Source organism: Calypte anna, chromosome 12, assembly GCF_003957555.1.
Source record: "Calypte anna isolate BGI_N300 chromosome 12, bCalAnn1_v1.p, whole genome shotgun sequence".
In the NCBI taxonomy this organism is placed as follows: Eukaryota; Metazoa; Chordata; class Aves; order Apodiformes; family Trochilidae; genus Calypte; species Calypte anna.
The window spans coordinates 11390621-11403461 of NC_044258.1; the positions used below are offsets into that span (position 1 = coordinate 11390621).

At 40.7% G+C, this 12841-nt stretch overlaps 1 protein-coding gene across 1 annotated transcript in view; it reads right to left on the reverse strand.

Moving 5' to 3' along the window:
* UROC1 (urocanate hydratase 1) overlaps positions 1 to 11668 on the reverse strand; it is a 41580-nt gene extending 29912 nt beyond the window's left edge. Inside the window, exons 1-4 of the mRNA XM_008504573.2 lie at positions 11368 to 11668; positions 4326 to 4456; positions 1630 to 1723; positions 503 to 562 (exon numbers count right to left, since the gene is read on the reverse strand). Coding sequence (XP_008502795.2) covers positions 503 to 562; positions 1630 to 1723; positions 4326 to 4456; positions 11368 to 11493 — 411 coding nt within the window. The 5' untranslated portion in view covers positions 11494 to 11668. The remainder of the gene's footprint in view (positions 1 to 502; positions 563 to 1629; positions 1724 to 4325; positions 4457 to 11367) is intronic.
* Between the last annotated feature and the right edge of the window lie 1173 nt (positions 11669 to 12841).

Sequence of the window (12841 nt, forward strand, 5' to 3'; positions counted from 1 at the left end):
AGCATGTAAATATTTACAACAAATCTGGTTTGCTTGGAAAAACGCTCAGGACTGCACTTTCTCTAATCATAGCCCCCCCCTCCCCCGCTTTTTTTTTCCCCCCACTACTTGTAAAAAATGCTACAAAAGTACCAGAAACAAGCAAGGAAAAGGTGCACTTTTTGTTTCCTACAATTAATTTTTTATTAAAATTATATGTACAAAATACATAAGCACATACAAATGCATCAGAAAAATAAAAAGAACTGGTCTTCACATCATCATACAGAGCTTAGTGTGTTTCTGGTATTATGTTTATTGTTTCTGTTGGGCTGTGCTCTCCTTACTAAATAAAGCTCTCCCCATCTATGTAGCTCATAACTGAGAATTCCTCTAGCCAAACAGGATGTTTTGGCTTATTTCAAGACTGCCAAGAAGCATCACAAGCTGCCTAAGCAGAATGTGTGTGGGCGAGGGTGAAACAGACTTTGTGAAACAAGCTGCAAAAGCAGCACTGTCCTACCTGTGCCCAGTTGCTGAAGACTTGCCCATTTCCTCCATAAGTGACAAGCTCCTGAGGAAACTGAAAAAGACAATTTATCAATAATAAGACAGGCACTTTTCTGAAATATTTCACTGTATCTACAAGCTGTTTTTTTTTTAATCTCAGTAATAAACATTTTATAGCTTATTGCATCAACACTCCTTTGAAGTTTCTTGAAAACAGAAAATACCATCATAAAAGTGATAATTGAAGAAAAAAATAGATCAAAAATATTTTTCAAATGTTTTGTTTCAGATGTTTGTTATTTTTACAATGGTATTTTGAATTCAGAATGCCACAAAGCTACTGCTGGGTTGGAGTTTCTGTAACAGAGAGACAAACATCCCAGGGAACTCCCCAAGACCCAGACTGGGTGAGCTTGCAGCTGGAGGATTCTATGACCAGAATTTGCAAGGAGATGCATTACACTGGGCAGGGTTTGCAGAGATGGCCTTTGGTCCTGTAACCATCTAGTAAATCTGTCCTTGAGGGAAAAGCTTTCAAAGATACAGGAAGCATCAAGGCTGATTTTTCCAAAAATGCTGGAGAAGTAATGTACTAAGAGCCGAGCGACCAATCCCACAGGCAGTGACCTCGCTCCTGGATACAGTGGGAGCTGGAGGGAGCCTTGTTGGTCCTGTAGGAAACCTCAGAGCTCTGTTAGGACCAGGACCTACTGTGCAGGATAACTGCATACGACAGGAAACCAAAGAACATGATACAAAGGACCCCAAGGCCTGGGAATCAAAATATAAACACAAGAAATTTATGGAATCACCTCCAATGTTTAGCAGGCTTAGCTTCAGAGGAATGGACACTATAGCACATCACTCCATAAAGAGGCTGCCTTGGAACTACTGGAATTGGCCTGATTAGCTAACACAGAGCAGCCTCTACACATGCAGGGCTGGCATGTGCCTTGGAGCACAGAACCAGCCCAAAGCTGACGAACAACTAAAATCATATTCGTTCCATGGTAGAGTGATCATATACACAAGGATTAATTCCACCTACGTTACTAATTTCTTCAGTTTTTACATGATAGCACACATATGAAGTAACCTGTAGATCTGTTGTTGGCCCATGAACCCAGTGTCCTATGTTACCTGAGCCACTGAGGGATCCAGATTATTCATGATCATCAACATAATGGCAGCAGCTGATTTTGTTTTGCAAGGGTAATCTCCTATGGGGTATGCCCTGAAACAGGAGTAAGAGATTTAGGAGTGATGCTCCAACTCACAAGAGCAACCATTAAAAGATACTCCACGGAAATATCCCTGCATGCAGACATACTGATCTGAGTTGTAGGCTTTCATTCAAGAGGGAAACAAGAAAAAAAGAAGGGAGAAAGTGGAACTCTGAAATGACATGCATACCTTAACAGGCAAATCAGGCTCTAACTGTTATGAGAACTAAGGAAAGAAACAAACTGGATTCAGCTTATCATTTGCTGATTATGTTAATCACAACTGGTTATAAATATGGTGACCAGGAGCTCTCATTGCATTTTAACTGGATTATTTTGGGGATGATGGAACTGGCAAAGCAACTAAATCCTGCAATGCCAAGGGACATATCAGTGGAAGTTGCCTTCAGGCTTATCAGCCCTTGTTATTTAAGATCCCACCAAAGAATAAACAGCCAGCTTGAATTTTACTCCCAAAGAAGCTCTCAAAAACTGAACTAGTTAGGAGAAAAATGGGCCTTTTTACTGAACAGGGTGCATTTCATCCAGCAAGTTGACAGATGTGGTTATGGGAAGCCCTCCCAAAGGTATTGTGAGTTAGGTTTCCTAGCACTAATGTGCTCCAATGGCAGCTGCTGTGATCATCTCACTCTTATCTCCCCCTCTGCTATTTGTTTGTTACTCCAAAATACTCTGAAACCTCCAGTCCTCTCTTCAGGCAAGGGAGAGTTCCTTTGCTGTGTTTGCCCAGGTCTTAGTACAACGGTGCTGAGCCCTCTAAGGTGTGATACCAAAAGGAATATTGAGCATTTTGCTTTTTCCATTTCTGTAAGCAACAAAATCATTACAGGTGCTGGAAATTCCTAAAAGTAGATAGAATCATTTGACGTGGTTTCTAAATGATCTTCCTCTTATTGGACCATAGATCTTCAGTGGCTGGACACTTGCTTTCTGCAGGGCAGACAGTTATGCTGAAAATGAGAGGCAAAAGGAGTGCCAACTAAAAGCAAAAAAATTGAACATTGCTGGCCAGCTCATAAGCCAATATCTGGAATGCATATTCTGCAGATTTAGCAGATGGGTTCCTCCTCTGATCATATGCACTTTGTCCTAGATTTTTATATCAGGATATTATAACAAATGCCTTTTAGTCATTGCCAAATCAGGGGGAAAATCATTTGAATTTTTCCACAATACTTTTTATTAATGTTTTTTTCTTTTCTAAGCTTGATGTGATAAAGTAATAGGATTTCTGTGGCATGATACCAGTTCATCAAGAGAAGATAATTCCACATAATATTGCTTAGAATGTAAGAAACCAAATGATCAGATACCATCTGAGTGGGCTGGCATGGTTGTTAAATGGAACAGAACCAAGCTGGACTGTGATCCCTGGGACTTAGAGAATAAACATCAACTACTACCAGACACAGAGAACAAAAGGCATTTTCTTGATCTGTGGCTGCAAGAGTCTTTTAGAAATGGTGATCAGTGAAATGGTCACAGAAAGTATTTGAAGCTATCAAAGAATCACTAATGCCAGTGATGGAAACAAGCTGGTGAACTCTCTCATACAAGCCTATTTGGAAGGTGCCCTCATATTTACTTCAGGACTAGGGTCCTCTGCAGACAATCTTCCTGTTGTCCTCCCTTTGCTGAATTCTGCAAGAGCTGATCCCAGACTACTATTGACAGTACAGAAACATGGATGTCTGGAAAAATCAAAGTGCTTTCTTGTTGCTTGCTTTATTCAGATTTTGTATAGACATTCACCAGGCCCCTGCTGGATGCAAAATGAATCAATCAGTCTAAATAAAAAGCAGCTAGCCCCTGGCAGCCCTCTCTAAAACTGTTCTGCTTCACACACAGCCCTAGAATGAAACAATGCTCCAAGATCAACAGGCACAGCACATTACAAACCAGGGTCAGATACAGGTTCCAATGACAGAGAAAAGTATGGTCTTCTTTTCAGGGTGGAAAGCCTTCCCTCTGGGAAACAATCAGCCATTCACAGTGGGTCTCAAGCCATCCACTCATCTGACCTTACCTCTAGGTTCAGGTGAGACTTGACTTGCAGCAGCTCAGGACTATTACATGTGTTCTGTCCAGGCTGCAATCAGAGGTCTGTGAGTAATGACTGGCCCCTAGAAACTAAGACTTGCCATGGGGCAGAGCATTTGAGATCCATGTGTATAGTAAAGCTGGCATTACCCTGCACAAAAGCTTGCACTTTCCCTCAGTTGAGTGGTGGTAAATTTTCCAGAAGCAAGACAAGAAGCACAGCCCATCCAGAAGGGTGCACACTGTCTCTGTACTTGTTCCATGGGAGTTTCATGGGTACAGAGAACAGGATAAAAGCTGGAGAATGAACAATCACTGCACCTTTAGAGAAGAGCTATCCAAAATGTGCAGTATCCCTCACTGGAAATGAAACCACTGCTATCTAATGACACAAAGAACATCCAATTTATTTACCTGATGCACTTTGTTAATGTTATGACGTGACCTAAAAGAGGTAAATTAGGACCCCGTAATGCCACTATCTAAAGGTCCATTTCACAGGTAAAAGCTGGTAAGCGAACAGCAGTTCGCTGAGGTAAGTTCAATCCTTACCTCATCTCAATATCTGGAAAGAACCTGTACATGTAGATATGGCCATACAGCCTGAGCTCTTCAGCGAATTCCAGCGCCAGCTGCTTCTGTACTTCAGGCGGGAAATAACGCAAGGCATTGCGCAAAGCCAGCTGCAAAACAAAACAAAACCAAAACCACAAAAAGAGATAAAAATCGAGGTAAAAGAGAAATGGAAGTAAAAGTGTGGCCCTGGACATTAATGAGACACAGCTGGAAGCCTGCCTAAGCTCTCACAAGGATGATGTACTTTGAAAGGCCAAGCTGACACCAGGGGAGCTCCTGCTTTCCTGTTAAGTGTTTTTACCTGCACCTTTTCTTGTAGATTCAGTGGCTGTACACATGTAACCCTCCCTTTCCACACACACTCACACATTAGATCTGCATGGAGATTTCTTGGAGAGTTAATTTGTGCTGCATCCTATCAACACCAGATATGGACAAATTCCCTCTCACAGTGCTAGGGGGCACTGAGCTACCAAAGAAAATGTTCAGAAACCCTTAGGTTGAGCCCCTGAACTCTTAAAGACATTGAAGACTTTACTGTACTTTCCATTCAAAAAAAGCAATCCTAGCCCTGAGTTACGTGACATACTTCCAGATGAAGATGTTCTTGAGCTAAGTTTTATTAAAGATTCACTACATTTAGCATCCTAATGTATTGCAGAGGGTGGTGGTTTACATTCTTTTATTGATGCTACATGTATCACTTCCAAATGAGATACAGTGATTACTAGGCACTGAATTAAATTCTGCAGATGATACTACGTGGCTTATACTCCTTATTGCCTACAAAGACATTACCCATAGTTTGCAAAGTACAAACTTTTGATGAAAGAAACCATAAATAAATCACTATCTTTAGTAACAGTCTGTTAAGCCATGTCTCTGTGTTCCATGCTCCATTTTATTAAAACCATAATGAGAATAAAGATTTTGCCATCTTTATAAAGTCAATTTCATGCAAATTGTTAAAAGATCTTATAAGTTTCCTGACAAATAGTGACACTATACAAATTACTTTTAGCTGAAGAGGTTCACAAATCATACGGAATTTCACATATTTAGGACAATTTTTAGTGGCTGTGAAAAGAATAAAGCCTACAAAACAACCAGGTGGTCTCTCTGGTTGGTCTCCAGTTTCAGAGAGAGCTGGCTGAGCATAGCAAGGATATTCCATGTTTGTGACACCTGCCACTGGCAATTCAAAGAGTATCAAGTATTTTCTAAAGGAACTGAAAGAATATGTTGTAGTACAGGAAATAGGTATCAAGAACAAAGGCAGCTAGAACCATTCAGTCTAAGTATCATTACCATCCATCCTGGTAAGAAGTCTTGAAAAGCTCTATAAAGCCCTTAGGTCAGTAATAAACCTCCTCATTTATCATGACTATGGTTTATCTCTTCTGGCTAGAGTTCTTCAGCCCTTTCACCTGAGCATGTTGTTCTTGCAAACCTTAGAGCAGACTGAAAGAACAGTATCTCTAAATCTAGAAATGCCACATACTAAGAATAGTTTTTTGTTGGCATAATTGCTGCTGGACAGGTATACAGTCACTGAATCATTCTGGTTGGAAAAGACCTTTAAGATAATTGATTCAAACCATAGCCTAACTATACCAAGCCCAGTGCTTAAATCAAGTTCCTAAGCCCCATGTCTACGTGTTTCAAACACCTTCAGTGATGGTGACTCAACCACCTCCCTGGGCAGCCTATCCCAATGCTTCATTAGCCTTTCAGTGAACAAGTTTCTTCTGATACCTAACCTAAACCTCCCCTGGTGCAATTTAAGACCATTTGGGTCAGGCCCTTTCAGATCAGTAGAGCTATGCTGATTTACATCAGCTGAGGGTCATACCAGGAAAACTCAGCAAGTCAGATTTGCCACTTCACACAGAGAATCACAAAGAGCAAAATTAATTTACCAGATGAACAAATGCAAATTCATCTTCAAATACCACCTTATTCTACTCCAGTTACATAAGCAGTCATTTTTCAAGGACGTGTTATTAATAAAAACAAAAAGCCCCAGCAATATCCACATGAAGAAAAAATATGCAGGGATTTTCCAAGTCAATCTCTGAGGCAAACAGCCATCACTCTGTGTTCTAAATCTAAAAAGTTTCTAAAGTAAAAATAAAATCACTCCCACCCCTTTCAACAACAAAACAAAGAGGAAAATATTGCCACATTTGGCATTTTGGCTGCCTGTGAGAACTACAGAGAATTAGCAGGATGAGCATTTTGCTTCCAGTCTGGCAAGGACCACTCAGTCTTTTATTCCTATATTAGTGTTGTTATTAACCTGATGGGCAAATATTTTCCTTCATCCTAAAAATACAAGCAAGCAGAATCTGTTTGGATTTTCAAATAAATTGACTTAGACTAAGCCTCTATCATATTAATGTTACACACTAGTAGAAGCCTGAATTTTGATGATGCAGATATTAATGAAACATGAACTTGGATGTTACATGAAGGTAATGATGCCTTTGTTGTATAGACAATAGAGAACTGCTCTTATAAAAAAGGGCTAGACTGTGGCTTGTTTAGCTTAACTGAACAAAGATGACATTTGATTTCTGTCACTGCAGAAAAGAAGTCAAAACAGGAGCTCCAGGGAAATTGTAGAAGAGGAGTAAATCACTGTGAATTAGCCAGGAAACAACCATAGTCTTTAAGTTAAAAGAATTTAAATATACAAGATTCTGAAAGAGTCTCTCAATAGGAGGGCTGGAACTTTCAAAATTACTTTGATGGAGCTTGACTGCTTTATGAATGGGTAATTGCCATGTGCATGGGACAGAATTTTGAATATTCCTTATTGAGCCATAAACTGAATAACCCAAGAAAGGCACCCAAACAGCAAACTCAGATAGGTTGATCATGATGCTGTTGTGGAAAGGCAATACAAGGACATTATTCCTTGCATTTCATAAAGGCACCATATAAAACATTACTCTGACCTATAAGTATAGTTGATTTTACTTATAATTGACATACTGTATTTTGCATATTAGACACTGAGCATTTGATATTTAAGTTCTCTCTTTAACTCCCACTGACAGAATCTGAAGCTGCACACACTCAGCACCTCTGAAAAAAAAGGTAGAGTTCACTGATGTCTTAAAATAACAAAATCAATTCCACTTACACTCCTGAGTCTGCTAAATTTTGAAAAACCCTCTGTGAATTTGCCAAGTTATTGATTCAGTTCAGCTCAGTGCAATGCAAGCATCAGATGCAAAGTCTTCCTATTAGACCTGCCAGGTGGATCCAACATTTGATTCTCTTGCTCAAGCCCTACTCACTAGCAGGGTGTCTTTGTATTCACTGGCATTTATACAGCAAAACATAATGCTGATGGCATTTAATCAAAATCTCAATTTCAGACTTTTCAATGTCAAGGAAAGGTAGTAAAAAGAACTCATGAAATCCTACTCTGATTTAAATATCTTTGTTGTAGGATTCTCTTGAAAAATCAAGCATACCAGCCTCTTTGTTAATTAGTGTTTGTTGAAGAGAGTGTCTCTCTAGAAAGAAAAGCATTCATCTCCCTTTTCTAGCTAGATCATCAGGACTTCCAATTTATGGATTTTGGGATGCTCAGACTAAAATTTGCAGTCTCCCTGGGCTGAACTCTCCAACAGTTTAATTCTTAGCTTTGCCCTTTTCCACCTGCCATCCTCTGCCTAATGATACCTGGGCCCAGAATCTTTGGTAGAACTCTTCTCTAAACAGCTACTGGAAAAGCAAGATTGTTGTTTCATATAGTGTTGCTTCTTCTATCTTTCTTCCTGATAGGTGTCAGTTTAGGTCAGCTCACCTGGTAAGTAAACAGAGCAATTTCTGCCTGCCCATTGCTGATAAGGCTCATGGGCTGTGAAAGTTTAACCAAGTTCTTTATCATCTAGGTTGTCCAAAGCAGGAGCCAACAGATTGGCCTTCTCAATCCATATATACATTTTTAAAAGCAGCCTTTTTTTATGGATGTGCAAAACAAGCATTAAGATCAAATGTTCTGCTTCTTCTCCAGAAAGCTCTGCAAGGACTTCAGGTGCAACTTCACAGGCTCTGGTTTTCAGCTCTTTGTGCTAGAATGAAGCAGCAAGCCCAGATAATACCTAAGGGATGGGGAGTCAAGCAGAGCAATACAGCCAACAGGAAAGGCACTTCACCAGCCTAGGTCCAGCCTCATGGTACCTGATGGAGCTGACCAAGGCAGCCCAGGGACGGCAGCCTGGTTCCACCATGAGTCCAGATCCTGGCAAAATGCAGGTCTTCAGCCAAACCAGGAGTGGAAGTCAGGATCAAGTCTGGTGATGGCTACTACAGAGAAACAGCCCAGAAGCCATCAGGAATGTTCATAGTGGGTTTCCAGCATGGCCCTCAGGCTGGAGACCAGATCAATGAGGTCCTTAGATGGCAATGAGGGAACATACTGTGACATGACCAGAGACAGACACAAATCCCGAATAACTGAGACTGAACACCCAGCCCTGAGCTTAAATGGAGCCCATAAGGCTGTGGGCAGAGGGTGTGGGTGGATATCTCAGGTGTGGTTCATCATGGCCCATCAGTGCCCTCAGAGCACTGAAACACAAATGATAACTGCAATCAGGTAACAGATGATGGTTCTGGGGTAGCAGTAAGACCCCAACATGACTTGGCTGTAAGATAAGGGAACAGACGCATGGATAAAGAAAATTTTTTTTTTTTGTACTTTCTTTTTTCCTGTTCTTATCAACACTGAGAAGTGCACATTCTTCCCAACTGCACCAGCTTTACCCCAGTGTTAATGAGCATTGAGCATGCAACATTCTTGTTCTGCAAAGGACACACCATGCAGAAGATTTTAGGGGTAAATTCTTTGTAGCATATTTACACTAAGATACAGATGCTGGGAAACAGAAAGCTAGAGTTTCCTCATCTTTGGAGGAAAAGAGAGAGGATGTGGGTCTTTCAGGCCTCAGGCAAAGAATGCTGAAGGAAGAGAATTCAGAAAACATACAAACAGAATCAGTTCTGAGAAATGGCTTGATTTATCCAAGAAGATTAAAGTTTGCATGAGAGGAGAAAGTATGTACCTCATGTCCCTGCCCACAGCAGAGGGATTGGAATTAGAGGATCTTTAAGGTCCCTTCCAACCCGAACCATTCTGTGAGTCAGCAAGCCCTAAAACTCACAGAAATTTTATAAATCTCACAAGATTTCTATTATAACCACAAAAAGGGGCTCAAGAAAATAAAACATTGCCAGTGCTAAGGTTTAGTATTGCAGAAAGGGCTAAAACTGGAATGAAGGCATATGAAGAGGGGGACAAATCCTGAGGAAATTAGCACAGCATTATTAACTTCACTTCTGCCAAAGTTTCCCATGAGTTAGAAAGTGAGCTCAGCATCATACATAAAAACAAGCCTCACAATATGCTCAGCATTGCATACTGCCAACAAAATCTGGGCACTTGTCTCAGGCTTAAAAACCACCTTGCAGACAGACAAAAATTTTACATAGTTGTCTGCCTATGTGTTTTTACAAGCATCAACACCTCTTCAAAAAAAGAGAGATTTGACCTTTCAGATATAAAATAAGTACTAGCTGAGCCTATAGCCCTGTTAAGAGTTTAAGGTGGAGATTAAGAATAAAATAAATCAGAAAGGGAGCTTTTAAAACCTTTAAAACAGTCTAATAAAAAAACCAACTTGCATGACCTCTTATCACATGTGAAGGGTAAGGAGAGATGAGGGTAGCTGTCTTCCTGCAACACTTAAAGGACCCAGAAATGATCCCAGATTCTATATAGGGAATGAGGACTTTGTCATTACCATTCTGCCCCAGCTAGAGAGTAAGGTTTGGCATTCTTTACAGAGATACCATCTCCCCTCCTGCAACATAGATTCTTTCATGATATAGCAGACTTCTGCTGAAGAAAAGTGATTTAGCAAAGGCAAGGAATAAAATGGGGATGATCAGCAATGTTCTGCAATGTTCAGCTCTCTCTTGCTTCTTTATCTTCATAGCCATCACCACAGCCTCTTCTGCACACTTACAAGCCACATTTCATGTGGCTGAGCTGTCCCAGGCAGCACCATGAATATTCTTTACATGGAAGTACATCTTACTTGGATAGCCCACTGCTCTTTCACTTTCTACCCTTAGACTGGACTCTTGTCCACTTGTGGAAGTGGACTTCAAAAGAATCTGGTTGCCAGTTTGAGTGGGGAACTCCCATGAAAGCAAAGAATTTGTGTGCAACTTTTTAGTGGGGAAGGAACTATTGTGTTCTGGCCAGAATACCACGTTTTTTAGTTCTGTTTTATGTGAAGAAGCACAGACTGTAAAACTAAGGAACTCACCTTATCCTCTCCCACTTCAATTCCTAAGGATTGACCATTTCTAACATGAAATAATGCAACGATTACTTCAGTGTGTACACAGACTATTCAAACAAAAAGAGACAGGAAAAGAATTACACAATTAAAGACAAATAATTAACTCTACTCCCTACAAAATGGTCTAAATTCCAGGATGCTCAGACTACTGATTAAAATAAATTATCCTTGGATTTCTTATGCAAATATAAAGATGTGTAGCTTGTACCACAGTGTTGATTACTCCCATTAGTCATTCATTGTATTTCAGAGGTTGGCTTTCACTTCCACGCATGTGCAAAGTTTTTGCAGCAGCATTCATAATTTCATCCTTGAGGGTCAGTGCTGGACTGACAGCACTGAAGTCTCATCTCTCTTGTTCAGTCAGTTACAGTCACGGAAGCTCTTGTGTGGCAAATCTCCCTCGTACCAAGCTGCTTACCTCTGGCAGAGGAAGGAGGAAAGAAAGCAAGCAGAAGAGTTTCCAGTACTTTGCACCATTACCCGCTGAAATTATAATATCAAGGAAATACATTTGCCCCAAAGTCAGGTGCACACTCAGAAAAACATTTGAGGCAATCAGGCCCACTGCCCCCAGCTGAATTTATCTGAAAGGAAGAGGAACAGTGAGGCCCTGTGAACCCCCATGTTACCTTTTTCTCCTGAGCAGTGAGATTAGGGGTTCTCACAGGTGCATGGGGTATTCCTTTCCTCTGACCTCTGTTTTCAGGCAAGGGGGATAGAGGAAGGCCACAACAGATTTCCTTCAGGCTGGTCATAGCTGCTGAGGTAATACAAGGAGGAAAGGCAAGACAAACTGGAGAAGTATAAGGAATGGGGAAAGGTTGCAGACAAATGAGATGCTAAGGGATTGAGATGTCCCACCACCCTGAGGTGATGTCAAAGGAGGCAGCCTGTGCTCTGGCTTTTGCAGACAGGCTGGTAAAGCAGAGAGGGCAGGTGGCAGAGGTGACACACCTCCCAGCTCTGTGCCATGCCATTGGCTCTTTCCTCCTCCCCCAAAATGAATGATTCACAGTTTTGCTGTTTATTCTCTGGGTGCTTTGTCAGCTGGTGCTGTGCTAAGCTACCAGAGCAAACTCAGTCACTTTCCAAATTATCTGATTCCCTCAATGTCCCAGTGAAAGTCATGTTCTGGTGCATGAACCTTGCCTGAGACCTTCAGGACTATACATTTACATTTCTGTAGTTTAGGAACAGACTCAAGTTAATGATTGTTATTCATGTCACTATTCATACACATGGTTCAGCTAAGATGGGCTTTCCCTGTTTGACAGCTCTAGGTACAGGCTGTTTCTCAGATCTCATCAATTTGTTTCTAGACAAAAGCACTTGTCAATGATAACAGCAAAGTTTCCCCCTTAGGTGTTCCTCTTAGCTCACAGACATGAATGGATTTTAGTAGTAGTATGAAACTGGAAATGTGCTCATTAGCACCGGTAGTGGTTTTCAGAATCCAGGCATTAACTGGGACAAAGAATTAAGGCTTTCATCTCTATGTCACTTTTATACCCTAAGGTCAACAAAAACTATAAAGTCTTATGGTACTGCCATCCAGATATCACACTAAATTAATATGGTTAACTTTGGTTTTGCACTTACAGTGCAACATCAACTTTGGTCTCCATTTTAAGTAGTTTTAAATATACAGGAGCTTCTTCACTTTTATTACATCCAGGGAAGAACAACTCGTGGCCATGGTATTTTCTCAAGTGCCACAGCCTAAGCCTGGTGAAATGAACGAGGAGAAATATTTCAGAACCTAAAACCTAGGAATAAAAAAAATATGACATTGTCCCACAAAGGCAGCAATTAACAAGCAATGAAAACAAAGCACAATTATTAAATGACAGCATCTCATTAGTGTCACATTGAGTTTAGCTCTAGGACATATAGCACATCCCCAGCTCCCACTGAAGATGCTTGAGTTGAAAGAACTCAGAAGATCCCAGGGGAGCTTAGTGCACAGCAGAGCCAAACCCTCTGAAGGATGCTAACTGTCATTTATGGCAGAATTTTGTTTTGTAATTATCCAGTATTTTCACTATTTCAAACAAAAGGCAAAGACGAAAAGGAAAGTAAAAACCGTCCATGTTTTTAAATTTT